This window comes from Periophthalmus magnuspinnatus, chromosome 17, assembly GCF_009829125.3.
Source record: "Periophthalmus magnuspinnatus isolate fPerMag1 chromosome 17, fPerMag1.2.pri, whole genome shotgun sequence".
Lineage (NCBI taxonomy): Eukaryota > Metazoa > Chordata > Actinopteri > Gobiiformes > Gobiidae > Periophthalmus > Periophthalmus magnuspinnatus.
In genome coordinates this window covers 20,326,286-20,343,183 of record NC_047142.1, presented here as the reverse complement: position 1 = coordinate 20,343,183, position 16,898 = coordinate 20,326,286, and the positions used below count along the sequence as shown (strand labels likewise).

General features: G+C 37.3%; 2 protein-coding genes across 2 annotated transcripts; one reads left to right on the top strand and one right to left on the bottom strand.

Moving 5' to 3' along the window:
* Nucleotides 1-1,674: 1,674 nt before the first annotated feature.
* On the bottom strand, nt 1,675-9,847 carry LOC117384767 (oxygen-regulated protein 1). Its single transcript, XM_033981919.2, has 5 exons — nt 9,735-9,847; nt 9,544-9,619; nt 6,927-7,566; nt 6,419-6,578; nt 1,675-6,243 (listed from the first exon to the last, which is right to left on the bottom strand). Exons 3-5 carry the CDS (start codon nt 7,554-7,556, stop codon nt 1,691-1,693), a joined length of 5,343 nt encoding a protein of 1,780 aa, XP_033837810.1. The 5' UTR covers nt 7,557-7,566; nt 9,544-9,619; nt 9,735-9,847; the 3' UTR covers nt 1,675-1,690.
* On the top strand, nt 9,818-15,070 carry tcea1 (transcription elongation factor A (SII), 1). Its single transcript, XM_033982158.2, has 10 exons — nt 9,818-10,036; nt 11,438-11,500; nt 11,580-11,685; nt 11,778-11,877; nt 11,966-12,114; nt 12,204-12,260; nt 12,463-12,617; nt 13,436-13,582; nt 14,487-14,558; nt 14,680-15,070. Exons 1-10 carry the CDS (start codon nt 9,962-9,964, stop codon nt 14,686-14,688), a joined length of 933 nt encoding a protein of 310 aa, XP_033838049.1. The 5' UTR covers nt 9,818-9,961; the 3' UTR covers nt 14,689-15,070.
* Nucleotides 15,071-16,898: the final 1,828 nt, after the last annotated feature.

Genomic DNA, 16,898 nt, shown 5'->3' with positions numbered 1-16,898 from the left:
ATGTTTTGTTCAAAACTTTTCAAATGGGCCAGGCAAGAATGTTCTCTGAATTTGGAGAGCTAAACTTGCCCCGAGTACCTTTGGACCAACAGAGGAATTAATCCGTGCCTTTTTTTTCTCTAGATCACCATGACAACTGACAGCCCCCCTGGAAAGTATCCAGACTCCAAAAAACATTTGGCCATTCTCTTTTTGTCTTTCTAATTCTTTGTTTCATTCAATGGTGGGTCAGGGACAGGGGAGAGAGACCCCTTACACACCAGTTACAACTTCCCTCTATAGACAAAAAAAAATACATTTGTATCTACTGTTTTTGCCCTAAATCTGTAGATTCAGTAGAATTTAGTAGGACTTATGGTTGGGCTTATTTCAAGGATGTCTGTGCAATCCCTCAGTCATCCAGGTATAATGCATAGCAAAAGAAAAATTCAATTCTGTCAGCTGGACAAAAGTTTTAGAGCGAAGACATTTTGTTGTTCATCCAAGTGGCTTCTTAAGGTCTGGTCAGATTGCTGGTGGACACTGCCTTATATCTATCTGAAGGGACGACCTAACTACACTGAAACTAACACACCTATTTGTAACCATTTATTTTTGTTAGATAGGTCGATTGAACTACACTAAGCATATTGGCTATCACTATTAATTTCCTTGTTTTGATTTAGGTCTGAAGATGGAGTTTACCTCCTATTTATAACTCCATCCTCAGACCTAAATCAAAACAAGAAAAACAATAGTGATAGCCAGTATGCTAATAGGTGTGAGAGCACCCATTAGGGGCCTGAACAATTATGCAAAATATGACTCAGGCACAGTTCACAATGTGTGGTGAAACAGTTTCACTCTAAAACTTTTGTCCAGTTGACATAATTGAATTTTTCTTTTGCTTATTTCAAGGATATTGTCCGCTGGTTATGAACGCATTTGAACCCCGTCTGTCAGTGTTAGTTAAATCAACTGTCACTTGCATATGTCGACTTGTATCAGGCACACAGTAGGGCTCAAATGACACTGGCAGATGACACTTGTCTTCTTCACCCTCGTCTGCAAAACCAAGATACAAAAACTTAAAAACAGTAGAAAATCATAATAAAAGTTAAAAAAATTTGTACAATGATAGAAGGCATCCACATACTGAAGAATATTAGGCTCAAGGCTGGTTAAAATGCGTCATAAAGCCTAATAACCTTGGAAAAGTCAAGTGTAACCACAGTGAATAGTTCTGCTTCAAGGCAGTAATCATAAATGGTTTGATTATTTTTCAGAATACTAAACTGTTATATTGGTCCATGTGATTTACAAATGAGTACAAAATGAGGATTTGTAGCCTTTTGCTAGATTAATTTAAGCTTGTGGTAAACCCTTCAATGCAATTATAGGAAATGAATGAAGCCTGCATTAAGGAAATTACACCCAGCACCAGTATTTTTTATTATCACAAAATAAAGAATGAAATATATTCAAACATTTGTGCAAAAGTCAATTTACAGTACATATATATAATCACATCTGTAGATAATCAAAGAATAAGAATAAGAATAAATCCATGGCTGAAAATTTTATTGATATACCTAACATTTTAAACAGAAATCATCTTACATAATTAATTAATATGACTAAAAGGATCTGATGGATTTGATGTTTTATAGAATTGTTAAACTCAATAATGGCACATTACCCACAACACATATCACAATATTGGACAGTACTGGTTACATCTCCACTGCAGTGTCTCCCCTGAGTCATGGGCTTGCACTACACTCCATTCTCCACTAGATGTCCTTCTTGCCTGCACTACAGCTGAGGACTCCCCCTCAGGATGCACTTTTCTATCTGACATTTTAAACTCCACTGAGGCAAAGGAGGAAAGACTACCATTCTTGTTTGCCCAGGTTTTTGTTGTATTAACTTGGGGCTCAACTTTGACATCTCTAACCACATTTTTACCACTTTTAATACTTGCATCATCTAAAAAGGGATCAGAATCGCTCCCATGTGGCATATTGTAATATGTGCACTTTGGAGTTGCAGGCTTGGCCATTTCTTCTAGCTCAGATGATGATAAGGCTGTGAGAGGGTTAGCTTGGTAATGAGTTGGGGAATCCTCTGCTACACTCGTATCAATTGAAGTGTTGTCTAAATGTCCGTACATGCCTGAAGACTCTGGAGGGGACTTTCTAATGAGATGATTCTCCTTGAGTAGCCATCTACCGTGGTCAATTAGGACTCCATCAGGTGAGTGTTTTCCAGCAACAGACGAAGGGGTTTGAACAATGTCTGCTTTTAATGAGCTAGCGGTGCTCACCTCAGACAAGTCCTCCCTTGAGATTTTGGTTCCTGAGTCATTGGAAGAAAGGCTGCCCTTGCTTTTAGTAGTCCCATGTGACAATTTGGAGTCCCCTCTCTTCAAACTTCCTTGCTCATTTGAAATAATTTTTTCCTTATTCGCTGAATGCTTGTACACCGGAAAAGGTTCATCGAAATCTTCACCTTCTGTAACAATATCCAAGGAGTCCTGTGTTTTATAGCCACCACTTTCAAAAGATTCTGACCTATAATCAGTTATCTCTGATGTATTTGGACTAGGAAGACATTTAAAACCATACGAACTGTCTCTTTCAGATTTTCCAGGAGGATTTACGTTTGGTGCAACTTTGACAGTGCCCTGGGAATCATATGTAAAAATAAGCGAGGAAGACTGTAATGCAGAGTTCACTAAATCTAATAATTCTTGTGATATTTCAACTAGATTAGTGAAACTACAATTCTCCCCAGGCTCAGTTTCAAGTTCACTAACACTATGACTCCCACTACATTTATTTTCAACACATCCACCCTCAGACGAGTATTTGATTGTCGATTTAACACTTGAATCGTGCAAGCTTTCACATTTTACTTCATCGCAGCTGCTGCTCTCACAACCCAAATATAAAACTTCTTCTAAGACATTGTTTGAAGTGGCATCTTCAGGGACACTCCCTGCGCTTACCTGTTCACACTTCTCATCCATCTCACCAATTATAGCAACTGTCTCACTTTCATTTTTATCACCTAGATAATCACATGTATTGTTTATCATGTCATCTTCAGATTTTGGTGCTTCCTCTGGTGAATAATTGTCTTGATCTGATCCTCGGTTGCGTTCCTCTCCGACTTCCTCACAAACCACTTCTCCACCATGAATAACATTACTGTCAATGTTTTCAAATTGATCTTTATCTTCTCCTTCCTCTTCCAATTCCAAGTCATTTTTCTCACTAATCACTTCAGTTTGTTCATCCTCTCCTGTGCTATCCACTCTATCCCTATCTCCTCCTGTCTCCCCTCTATTTTCACAATCTTCAACTGTAATTTCATTTTTCAAAACATCATCAAGCAAATCCACTTGTTTTGCACGGACACTCTCTTTCTCTACTTCCTTATTTACTTCTTCTGAACTTTGACCTTTTAATGATATAGCCTTGTCAAGTGAACCATACAAGTTTTCTGCATCTCCATCCTCTTGGCTTGCCACCTCTTCCTCATCTCGAGCACTTTTTTCCTCCTTTCCAATAGTTTCTCTTTGAAAGATTTCCTCAAATTCTGTTTCTTGGTTTGACTCGTCTCTCACATTTGATAAGTTTAAAATTGGTTCTTCCCTCAATGCAAACTGATTTTGTTGGATTTCTGTCATAGAACTCTGGCAAACACTAATAGCTTGTTGGATCGCTGTGGAAATATCCGCTCTTATGTCTGCTGGCATGTTAAGCTCGTCCATAATTTCATTAATGCCCAATTGCTCATCACCGAGTTCATTCATGTTTTTACAGGCAACATCCATGTCAGATTCTGATATTTTAAAGGATAATAGTTCACTTTCAGACCTCCCCCTCTTCATCTGATAATGCTGCCATTGCTCTTTCAACTGAGAAGAGGCCTTGTTTTGCAAATCGGACAAACTTGCTCTCTGTTTTTTCTCATTGTCAATGGTGGATATTTTTTGCAAGGACTCCATCATTAGCATAGCCTCTGAGGAGATTCTTGGATTACTGCCATGACTGGGCGCAAAGCCTGTTAGACTGTCTCGCAAAGTCATTATTGATAAAAATGACAGAAACGTTTTGCATGAGGAGCCAAATACTGATGCCACTTGTGACGGGAAGTCCGGAAGACTGGTGGATTTTGCGATATTGGGTAAGGGGTTAGAATGAGCAGTTCTATTAATGGATTGAACAGATGTGCAAATTTGACGGATGACTGGTTCAAGTTTGTCTTTAGGGCTTGAAGTAATATCGCTAACACAATTTATGGCCATGTCAGATTTATGCAATTTTATCTTTACATTTTGAGAAACTTCGCTAACCGTTGGCATTGAAACAGCACTTTGCATTGACCCTCCTTGGCAAACAGGCACTGAAAGACTAGAATCTGATTTCTTAATATCCTCAGTAGTAGTAGTACTATTTTCTATGTAAAAATGACTTTGATTTTTATCTTCGCCTTCAGAATCATCACCTAATTGAAATTCAACTTTGCTTTCAGATTTCAGGTCTTCATCCAAGTATGGCACTGCTTCCGGACTAACTTTTTCCAACCAGTTTTCTACATAGTGATGAATTTCTGACGGTGAAGGATTGGCAGAGGGTAAGAGCACACTACTCTGATTGGCTTCTACAGACTTCTTGGAGGAATGAAGATTTTTATTTACCGACTTAGATTTTGAGCTAAGTGTCTTTTGGCTTGTTGGTAGAGACTTTTTAGGCTTCAAAATATCTGATATGCTCTTTTTCATTTTATTTGTAGCAGTCTTTGTGTCTGGAACATTTACATTATAGCCATTGTATGGGGCTACTTTAGTTGGACTTCTTGTTTTGATTTCTGTAGTAACTTTTTCTTTAATAGATGACTTGTCGCCAATTAATTTCTTCGCTTGCATTTTTTCGCTTAATTTACTTTTTTGACCATTTTTAACACTATCCGTTGAACTCTTTTTACCAACACTAGGTTTGTTGCTTAATTTATCAGACAATGTCTTTTTACTATTTTTCGAAGGGCCTACAATGTTTTCTGGCTTTTTATCAAAACTACCTACAGATTTTGGCTTCTCTGTATGTTTAGCAATCCTTTTCCTCTCTCCTTTTTTTTCTGTTGTTACGTTGTCTTGTAGGGGCATGATTTGGGCTAAATTGTCTGTCATAGAGGAAACCTTATTTGTAATCTTACAAGAGGTGGACAGTGGCTCAGAGGATAAAGACAAAATCTCTTCGTTTTGATGCTGCACTGGGTCAACAACAGGTGGCTGCCAGCAAGAATCAATATCACAATCATTGCTTGAAGATTGTCTCCCATCATTGGCTGGCCTTACCACAGGGGAGGAACCATCCAAAGGCACACCGTCCCCACTATATTGCTCATTCACAAAACAAGCGTTGTAGCAGCCTTGGCTTTCATAAATATGCATAACAGTCTCTTTAACTCCAAATCCGTTATGTTCAACTTGGAGAACCTCAGCTACTCCATTGTTTAAAGTATTTTTTCTTGGTTTTGGGGCAGGCTGATTACTGCAACTACAGTTATGACGGACCACATGGTACTCCTCTGTTGTATCATTATCAGATGTTCTTTTCATATAAGTATATTGGTCGAATTCTTGCACTTCTGAGCTTGGTATAATTTCCTCATCTTTTTTTTTATTTTGTCGAGGACCTGGTGTTGGAGCACGTCTAAAAGTGGATTTTCTTTCAATAACTTCAGGGGTATTAGATAATTTCTCTTCAATAAATCCAACGCTGCTTTTTGTTTCAGAGGGAAGATTTGCCTCTTTTGTCTCTCCTTCACAGACATTATGTTTTTTGTCCATTGTATTATTGCAGTCAGGTGAAGTGTTAGCTGATTCAGAAATCATGGGGTAGGCAGGTTGTTTGCTAATGCTGGATCGGCTAAGTGTTGTAGTCCAATGAAGCATCTCCTCTTGCTTTATTTTCAAACGAACTTTCATCTCAACTGTCATGCTCCCATCTTGATTTACACGAAAAGACTTCTCAATGTCTTCATCCTGAGGTATAATGGATGTGTGGCACTGATTCTCAACTGTAGAGTTTACACACGATTCTATAGCTGTCTCTGGGTTCACTGGTCCATTGGGAACGCAGTGGCTATCCAAGATTCCATATCTGGATTTTTTTATTTGGTTCACAATGTAACGTTCTGAAGATTGAGAGAATTTTCTTGAACCTTTTCCATACACAGGGGATTTATTGTTGTCTGTGTTTTGAAAGAGAAAAAGAAGCAAACAACAAGTAAAATGATTACAGCCCATCAAAAATATATAAATAAATTATCTCTATATCTTTAGTATGTAACAGAATACTAACAACAGGGTGATAAATATGGGCATATAGTCTGATTTGACACATAATTTATAATATTTGACACTTACAGTCTTGATGTTGCGGGATAGATGTTTCACTTGTCTCCCTAAAGATGGCCTGTGCCGTTTGGCTATTTCTCTGAAATCTATAGTTTGCCAGCCTGAATGCTTCATTGCCTGCTGCCACAATGACTCCAGAGCACAAGATGAGAGCAGCGAGTCCATCAATCTGAAATCAAAATATACAAAAATACTTATTTTACAATGACAATAATTTGAAAATAATTGGTATAAAAATGTAATACTATTCTATAGCACATGTAGTACATATAAAATTAAAAGTTCAGTGTTTCAGTGCAAACATAGTAGAGAAACATTAAAAAGAAAACATTAAAAATATTTCTGCTATATGTTCATAATGCCCTATGGCTGTAATAGTCTTGCCTAAACTGATCAATGCTATACCTACACTTCAATTATTTATATAATAGTAGACTTTTTTACACTACTTATTTTTTTCATACAGAACCTATCAATACAGTTTATGTAAAAGGATTTTCTTTTCAAGAAGACTCACCCTTCTTCCATCTGTGGAGTATAGTTTTAGCACAGGGAAGTGCAGAATTTGAGAAAGATAATCCAACAAAGCATCAAACGTTGGTGCAGTTCTTTTCTGTAAGATGATTGTCCGTCTAACACTGGGATCTTTATTCTTAATAACCTCAAGTCTCTTTGGTGTCCTGATAGCCACTCTCTCTGTGACTTTTCTCATAGTCTGTATAATTACTCCCTGGCGCCTCCGTCTTGCACTGACTGGCCTGGTAGTATTCCAAGGGACTTGTCGTCGGTTCAGTTCCTTCAGGTTTATAGGTTTGACACGTTTTTGGTCTGAACAAACGTACAAACCTCCATCATGCAAGTCATCCAAGCCTTTTACAAAGTGTATTCCACGCGGGGTGGTTATTGTCCTCACTCCAAAAGCCAAAGGCACTTTTTTAGATAGAGCATCCAGAAGAGCGTCAAAGGTTTTAAAAGTACGAGCACTGATGACCATACGATGTCCATTGAATGTGTAATCCCCACTTTTGTAGAAACACACTCTTTTGGATATCACAGGGTCAGAGGCAGGTAACTGGCGGGATGGCAGTGTGTACCCACTGCCAAAGGAGCCCCCATGGGCCAGTGGCTCCTGGGTGTGACTGCTCATGATGAGTTAACTGAAAATAGTACAATAGTACAGTAGTTAATATAAGTATTTCAATTCAGTAATTAAAAAAAATGAAACTATCCATTCTCCTTAATACTGACTGTTACATCCGGCTGTGAACTATATCAATTCAAACATTTTTGTCAAACCAGTGCCAATCATGCAGTACTGTAAAAAATAAAACGTGCTGTAGTCCAATTTACTGAATGTAACTGGCCTAATATCTTAAGAAATTAGCACTGCTATTAGTTTCAGTATGAACGAGTTACAATAGAGTATAATACACATTTAAGTAAATATATAAGTAATTAATGTTAATAACAAAAAGTTTGTTTTACTTCAATATAACCTGGTGGTGACCACAACAAATGCTAGCAAGTTAAAGCTTGACTGGCCTGACACAGATTAACTAATTACACAAATCCTAGGACAGAAAATCTAAATTAAAAGTAACTATAATGTTAGATTTGTACTTTGAAAACATGATTACCTTAAAAGTCACATTTCCTCCACAAAGTAAATTCCAAAGTGAGTGAAAGTCGAGTCCCGTTTTCCTCTGAGCACTGGCTAAAGCTTCTCAAAGGAGCCGTCAGGAGCTATTTTAGGACTTGCACCATCACAGACAATCTGCCTAATCTTTTCTCATCAGCATGTGAAAAGGGGACAAAATGAGGCACTGACAGAAGTGTGCACTGCTATTAAAGTGCAGAGATTAAATGTATTTTTACAACTTTGTCACTACTTTATCACTATAAATATATTCATTTTTCTTTTTTAATTTATCTGACAATAGCAGTTGTATTCAGTGAAACTACTTACAGGGCCAGAGACTCTGATTATGTATAATGAAAAGGAAAAATAAATTCAAGATAATCGCCTGATACTGCAGCATTCCCTTTATTAATAATAATTATAGTCTTAATTCACTGTCTTATTAAAACTATTCAACTGTAGGTGGTATGGACTATTTGTAAATTGGCCGGCAGCCGAGCTATATAATCTGATTTGCAGCGTCCTGACCTAGTAGGGATTAAGGTTGTGTGCACTGCAAAGCGTAAGGAAAAGAGGTCCTCAGGATGGACCTTTACCTCTCAGTGGACACTGTAAATCTAACACTGAATGATACTGTAATTATGATCAACTTCTAAACATTCTGGTTTTACAATAGCGTTTTGCTTTTGTTTTGTTTTCTGGCATAAATTGCTTTACTGCACATAATAGCTTAGAAAGATGAGATCTGTGCCATTGCTGCAGAGTGTGCCAATTACCTTTGACCCCTGAGTAAACCTGTCTTAGACCTCCCTCGGTCCCCAAGTGAGCAGCTTCCGCGCCACTTTAGTGAAACACAGATAACATAAACATCTAGCTGTATCAATAGGCCCTCGTTGTAGGTTTTGTGATGTCAGACATTTCATACAGATTTCCTTGTGAATAGGGAGAGAGACAAATATGTTGTTTTCAAATTCTAGAAAGTGATGATTTTATCTGTACTCATTTTATTTTTCTTAACAGCTGAGTGCATCCAAAAGAAACATCTAAAAAGATCAGCATCATCTTTATAGCATATGTCCTTATTGATTCATGATACTACACAAAATTCACACATTATTTTAGCTGCTCCAGTGCCTATTTGCATAATCTCATTTTTTTACTGTTTTGCAGTGTTTTGAATTAATTACAGACATTTTTTTTTTTCATTTCACAGTGGAGAGTGTAGGCTCAGTTGCATGGTTATTTTAGATGTCCCTGCCCTGAAAAGTTTGGGAATCTTTGCCTTATAGGTCCATAACACCATTAGAAACCCAGCAATATGGTTTATGGTCTTATTAATTGTAAAATAAGTGGGATGTAACGGTTTGGTAGAGTAAGAAATATAACTGGTAGGCAGGCCATAGAGTTTGATCAAGATATATTCAGCTGGGCTATCAAAGTCAACGTTTTCTAATTATTTTTGCCTAATTTACATTTCGTGTGCTCATGTACTCACCTGAGAAAGTATTAGGTAGTCAACAAGCTAGGATTTTGGCGCCATCTGACGACTTGAAGAGATTTTGTTTAACTTTCTGGAGAAAAAAATGATACCACAAAATGAAACAATGATTTGCGACCTGTTATTGAATTTGGGCATTTAGTTAGTACGTAGTTTAGTTCATGTGCTCTCATTGTTGCCGCTGTTACCTGCTTGCTTTCTAGAGCGATCCATAGCTCTGTTTCGGCTAGCCATCCTGATCAGCTCCAGCTCCTCGCTCGGACATCGGCTCGCTTTGTCTGCTACACACAGCCAAGGGTCCACTGTGTGCGGTCCGCCGAGCAGCCGCCGCCGATTCCGCTGTTGTGGCGTGGTCTTTTGTCGCCAGTTTTCTTTCATTTTCGTCCTTCTTTCGGCTCACGGGACACTCGCAGACATGGGTAAAAAAGAGGAGGAGGAGATCATAAGAATTGCGAAGAAAATCGATAAAATGGCGCAGAAGAAAAACGGGGTAAGACGACTGAAAAGAATGAATGCTTACCTGCCTGCCTTTAGCCGATCAAACTGGGGCGATGTGCCGCTAATGATGTGCTGGGCTACTGTGAACGGTGATTATAGCTTCAACTATAACACCATTGAGGTTACCGTTCTGAAAGCGGGATTTCTGTCATTACACTACCAAACTCACTCACAACTAAAGACTGCTGTTGGTATTTATTGAGCGCAACAAGCTAACTTCTCTTGTGTTTATGTTACTGCATCAGTAGCTGCTCCGTTAGCCACAATGCTAACCTCTGTTATTTCGTAACAACATCATTATAAACCAGGTTATCTAAAAGCCCAATAAATGGATGTATGCACCTAAAACATTTCACAGACATGGAAAGCACATAGCAAAGGATTGTTTTTGCACAATGTGATCCAATATGCCATGTTATGAATGAAATTAGCCTTGTTTGCTGTTAGCTGCTTGCCCCAACTGTACTCACAATAATACCGCCCACAGCTACACACGCTCCACCACTGATGGACACTGCTCAACTGGACATTGGTTTATACTCCGATCTATATAAAACGTTTGATCTCGTTAGATATCTACAATTAAGTGGCTTAACTTTATACAACCCTTCTCAGGGGAGGCTTCCATTGGCGAGATCCCATTTGGCTCCTGTTACTATATGTCTGAAATGGTACGATAGTGATTGCCGTTCATGAGCTCTTGCTAATAAGCTGTTATCATGTACTGTAAAATAAATCAATATTCTGTCTGTCGTAACTTTTTCAGTCTAAAGGAACGGTATCCTGCACGATTAAAAAAGCCATTACAGTTGCAATTGAAGCTGGCTTGCCAGTGCCTTAAACATATAGAGGAGACATACAGTGTTTCTTATTCTAATTTAGCTTATTTACTGCTGCAGCAGAGACACTGATACATTTTTGACTGTAGGTGCTGGGGTTTAGGTAGTGAGGATTCAGATCAGAGAGAGTCCTTTTAAGTTGTAACCAACCCAATGACAAATTAATGTGAATCTTTCAGATTGGATAATTGTCTTGAGAACCAAAACACCAAATTATAACATAAACAATTTGGCCATCATGTCCAATGTTTTTTGTAACTAAGAATAAATTAGCATTACAGTTGTTATCAGTAAGATCAGTTGTTAGATTTGATCTTGTTTGTCTCATATCAGGGACACAGTTAGGTCATGTTTATGGAATTTAAAATTAAAATCTTACATTTAATGTATTGTATGTTCTCTATGTTTTCCATATCATCATTTTTCACAGATTGTTTATTGTTGTTATTTTTCAACTTGCATCTGTTCACTAAAAGAATGCTGCAAGAAAATTAAGTTTATAATTAGTAATTAGTGACTCATACAGTGCTTGTACATTTTTTCTTCTTCTTTAGGCCGGAGCCTTGGACCTTCTGAAAGAGCTACGTTCTGTTCCCATGACTTTGGAGCTGCTTCAGGTATTCATTTGTCCTTGTTCTCATAGAACACCAATGACGTGATGCATGTTAAATGTGAATTGCAACTGTTTTCCTTCAGTCAACCAGAATTGGGATGTCTGTCAATGCCATTCGGAAGCAGAGCACTGATGATGAAGTGACTGCACTTGCAAAATCTTTGATCAAGTCATGGAAGAAGCTTTTGGGTAAATATATATTTCTCTTAAATAATTATGCATAATAATTATGTCCATTATCCTAGTCCTAAGTAAAACTACATTTGTTTTGTGCTTTGCAGATGCTGAACCAGGAGCTGAAAAAGCTTCTGAAGAGAAGAGAAAAGAGTCGTCTGCCTCAGCCTCTCCGTCACAGGGCAGCCCAGAAGTTAAAGAAGAAAGGTAAAAAACTGAATTTTTTGTGTCAGTCTGACCCAGTTCTTCATGTATTATGTATCATGTGTTATGTTGTCCTTGTCTGTCCTAACAGCAGCTCCAGCAGTAACTCCAGCAGCAAGAGTGAGCCCGCGGAAGTCGCACCAAACACATTAATCAACACCTTTCCTCGAGCCCCCAGCACCTCGGACTCCATTCGGCTCAAATGCAGAGAAATGCTTGCTGCTGCTCTGCAAACTGGAGGTAATCACAACAGGAAAAAACAACATTAGCATCATCTGTTATTATTCATCAATTTGCGATTTTTAACTGTAATTTTTTTTTGTTAAAAGATGATTACATTGCTATTGGCGCTGATTGTGAAGAACTTGGAGCTCAAATTGAAGAATATATCCTTGTACTTACGACTGCCTACTGACAATTACCTTAGTTGTCTTAAAACAAGCTTTTATTTTGGAGTGAGCCATAAGCCTGGATAAATTACATTCTGGCAAATCTTTTCTTATTTTATTTTTTTATTCCTATTATTTACTGTTTATAGTTATGCAGCCTACCTACTGTCTTATGCTGAATTCCTTGACCTGCCATTACGTATTTACCAAGAGTTCAAGAACACAGACATGAAATACAAGAATCGAGTTCGAAGCCGCATTTCGAATCTGAAGGATATAAAGAACCCCAATTTGAGGAGGACTGTACTATGTGGCAGTATAACACCAGAGAGGATGGCTAAGATGACCTCTGAGGTATTCTATTTTACCTGTGCATGTGCATAATTGAAATACTAAGAATACACATAATTTATTGCAAGTAATCAAGTTAAGGTTTGTAATGGTTTAATTGCTATTACCTGGCAGAGAAGTCAGACTTGAAAAACACAAATGACAGTAGCTTTATTTACCATTTTTACATTAATGATGAGTCAGCATATTGTATTTTCATTCTTTGCCATTGCCTGCAGTGTCTTTTTCAGTTTTAGTTTTAGTTTTCCATAAGTAAACATGGTGAGTTTAGCTTGTGTAAACAAAATTTCAAAACTGTGAGTCACTTACGGCGTTTCCAGTATGTAGCTTAACCAACTAGTATTTCTGATCTGTTCGTCAAAATAGATTACCGTGCTGTGCAATGACCAGTTTTTAACTGTTACAACTATGGTCTATAAAGTAATTATTAGATTGGCAGAACAAACACTATTATCATTCAGAACACAAAGTAGAGCCATTTCTACGCTGATCACTCATCTACAGTTAAATATAAAGCCCCCAATTATTTCAAATAAATTATAATTTTAATAACCCAAATACTAATTTCTAATAATCATGACTACAATTAATACTACACAAATAATCACCACAAGTATATATTTATTTAGATATTGTTACTTGTTTTTTTGTTTGTTTTTTTGTTTTTTCCATAATCAAGTAGCCATAATATGCAGTGTATCTTATTTACATGTAGAATTGTCAAGGTGTAAACTAATTCTAAAGCTCTTTGGGTGTTTTGAAAGGCTCTCTAAAACTCCAATGCGTTATTATTGATTGAAGCAAATGTCTTGTATGTAAAGGAAATGGCGAGTGATGAGCTGAAGAAGATGAGGGAGAATCTGACCAAAGAGGCTGTGAGGGACCACCAGATGGCCACCACAGGAGGCACCGTGACTGATCTTTTCACTTGTGGCAAATGCAAGGGCAAGAGCTGCACCTACACACAGGTAAAACTATTGTTGTCAAATCAGTTGCGTTTATGAAGCGTTTTAAATACAAAAGTTATTCAGGAGATGTGATAATGACTTCAGTTTGTTATGTATCATTGCACAGTGTGATATATCTGAGCTAAAGTGGCTTGTGTATTCATTGTGCCTTCAAAAACACAGCAATCCAAAAACAGTTACTTGATGATTTGAATTTGGAAACGTGTCTAATTGAATTTTATGCAATTGCCGTAAGATTTTTGATTTACTTTTAAAAGCCAAGATTTTGTTCAATGTGCACAACCAAGACCATGAACATTTGATGGAAGACTGAAATGTCAACTCTTTAACTAATAAGAAATTCAAGAAGCATTAGATTCCATTAGTCTACCTCAGGGCAGTTGTGGCTTCAATAGTATTTCACCCCACCCGATTATGGGGTGAATGAATACTGCATGAAATTGTAAAGCAGTTCACACTTTTGGCTCTGCCCATGATCTCTCTGTGTGAGTTTATTTACGTGAGTCTGCTTTCCTCCACGTCTGCTTATCTCCTGTCCCTATGCTGTGCTTCACTGTGTTGTACATACAGGAGCAAGAGAGGGAGGATGCAAAGGGAAAGATGCAAAGATGCAGTTTATTTTAAATGATGGTTGGTCTACATTGCTTTGACACAGGGCAGGTTGATAAAATAGATGCCTGGTTGTGAGCTGACTGGGGCGGCTCAGAGAACTGCAAAGATGTGAAACTTGTCGATTGAAAAAAAAAAAAAAAAAAACGACCCGCGCATCACTATTGCACTGTTCTCTTGTTGTTATGGCTTGTTTTGGGAAACATATTTATTATCCCTATTCTTTAGTTATGCAAGTTGTGCTATATTACATAGTACATGTGCATCCATTAATGATTTTGGTGTCACTTTCCAGGTTCAAACCCGCAGTGCTGATGAACCTATGACCACATTTGTTTTCTGCAATCAGTGTGGAAATAGATGGAAGGTATGTTTAGTTCTGGCTTATCACTACATTTAGTATAAAGATCAGTATTTTGTTGAAATAAAAGTTTTGGCAAAGATTTCTGTTTTGTTAATCTCGATTTTCTTTCTCTTGTTCTTTTTAGTTCTGCTGAATTCTCAAACTCCTTTTATGGCACTCCTTCGACAAGTAGCAAAAGTCCCGGACCAGATTTTGTCTAAAGCTCCGTTATTGGATCTTTTTTCTGTGGTACATGGTACACACACACAAACGTTTAAAGACGCCACTGCAGTTACTGCTTGAATTGTTATTACTACTTCGCTGTTGATAGAAATAAGCTGAGTGTCAATGCCCCTCCAAACCTTGACATATTTTACTATTGTTATAGTTGTTCTTCACTGTCATATATATGCGATTTGTCTCTTTTATGCATTTTTATAAGTAGTTTTAACACATTGATAATGTTTTGCTTACCCCCACACAACATTACAGTTGTTTATTTAATTTCCCAATAAAGTGTAATCCATTTGATTAAACAGTGTCTCCTGGTCTTGGGAATCTTAACACAGATGAATTGAAGAGAAGATAAAATGAGCGAGGGGAGGTATAGGTGCGTTCGAGTGTTGGTGGGATATTTAACACATCAAAGTGAATGCAGATGTATGCATATGAGGGCGGGACAGTTTGATTGGCTGAAGCTCAACACACAATTGTTGCCCTGGTTATCAGAGTTTTTTTTAATTGCCAGGTGCAAGCGCTCTATGTTAATCAGGTCTAACACATTTACTTAATGTGTATAACATTCACTGTTGGAGTTAAAGAAAGCTGCAAAAGTATAAATTCATCATTGTGCAATGTACAATGTGATGAAAGCTTTTATTTAATTTCAACCAATCGTATGAGTAACTTTTAAATGTTGCACCATTTTGACAGACCTAAAACTTGTTTTTTGTTATTGATAAGAAGCATACTGTGATTGTACTTGTTACTTTGTGTATAGTTAGATCCATTAAGTGTTGAATACATTTCATAACTTGCTAAAAAAAAAAGGTGCACTGAAAGGGGGAGTGTAACTTTTTTTTACTACCTGCTTGTCTCCATGGAGATGTTAATGCTTTCCTTGGAAGGTCCTACAGATTGGCATAAAATGCATCTATCTCCACAGTGACAAGCAGAGGTCATCATTAGAACAAGTTATAGATCAGATCTGTGTAGACATAACTGCTCACAGTAAGAATGTAAGTTTTTAAGGTACTTTTAAGCAACACTTGATTAATGCCATACTGTGGAACATTCAAAACATATCATCGCATGAATACTACAGACTGAACCACTCAAGAGTTTGTTAAAATTATTGTGCTTTATTTTATCTTAATCAAAATGCCCACATGTTGTTATTTCTTGGAGAGTAGCAGAAAAAAAAAACTAAAACGTATACTGTAAACATTCACATTATTTGTCTTTTAAAAATGTCCAGTAAACTCAGAGCAAAAGAACACATTTGTTTTTTAAATAAGTAAACAGAAAAATAATACTTTAAACAACATATATAGGCAACACTCCAAACCATTGGCTTAGATTTGAGGTTGATCTGCGCGGTGTCTCCCAAATTGCACATAAGATAGGAAAAAGTTTTATAAGACAAGTCCACACACGCTGGTTGGCAACCCTTTCAGATCAACGAGCCCTATGCAGTGGTCTTTGTCCTCAGCACTGTTCTCCCAGTATGGATTTAATACCCAAATAAGGAGCAAAGACAGAATACATGCAGTAATTTGGCCAATGTTAGACACGGTTTCCCATTTAAACTACTGGCTTCTCACTCAAATAACCACACAGGAAATATAGAGATGTAACAACGCATCAGGAATCAGTACAAAACATCAAATAAGGTTCTCAAGTGCCAGAAATTACAATAGTACATATTAAAATTGTGTTCAGGTCAGATGTTCAAAATGTTTCTATCCTGATTTTAAACATGATCTGCAGTTTGTTTGTTTTTTGTTGTTGTTGTTTTTTTGTTATATAGAACTACAGTGAGTCCAGACCAGTAAGTTATGTCTAAACCAAGACAAAATTAGGTAAGTCAGTGGTCACAGCTGCAGTTAAAACTTAATCATGATTGCAGATTCGTATTATGGATGCCATTTTGAGGACGTTTGACCATCTAAAGCAGATTTTGTTCCGTTAATTGCTATATCAGCTGTTCCAATCTTACATCACTGCCATATCTATGAAAGTTATGATGCCAGATAACACAATACTGGCCTAGGCTCCCTTATTCTGATTTTGTATATTTTTTTAAATTTTTATTTTATACAATTTAATCCAAAACTGAAATAATTTAATTGTACCTCATTAAAC

Coding starts and splice junctions, on each gene's coding strand:
- LOC117384767 (XM_033981919.2), bottom strand. CDS start 7,556: ATGAGCAGTCACACCCAGGAGCCACTGGCCCATGGGGGCTCCTTTGGC. Junction 6,579..6,926: donor ACTCCACAGATGGAAGAAGG/GTGAGTCTTCTT, acceptor TTTTGATTTCAG/ATTGATGGACTCGCTGCTCT. Junction 6,244..6,418: donor TATCCCGCAACATCAAGACT/GTAAGTGTCAAA, acceptor TTCAAAACACAG/ACAACAATAAATCCCCTGTG.
- tcea1 (XM_033982158.2), top strand. CDS start 9,962: ATGGGTAAAAAAGAGGAGGAGGAGATCATAAGAATTGCGAAGAAAATC. Junction 11,878..11,965: donor CCAGAAGTTAAAGAAGAAAG/GTAAAAAACTGA, acceptor CTGTCCTAACAG/CAGCTCCAGCAGTAACTCCA. Junction 12,261..12,462: donor TGGAGCTCAAATTGAAGAAT/ATATCCTTGTAC, acceptor ACCTGCCATTAC/GTATTTACCAAGAGTTCAAG.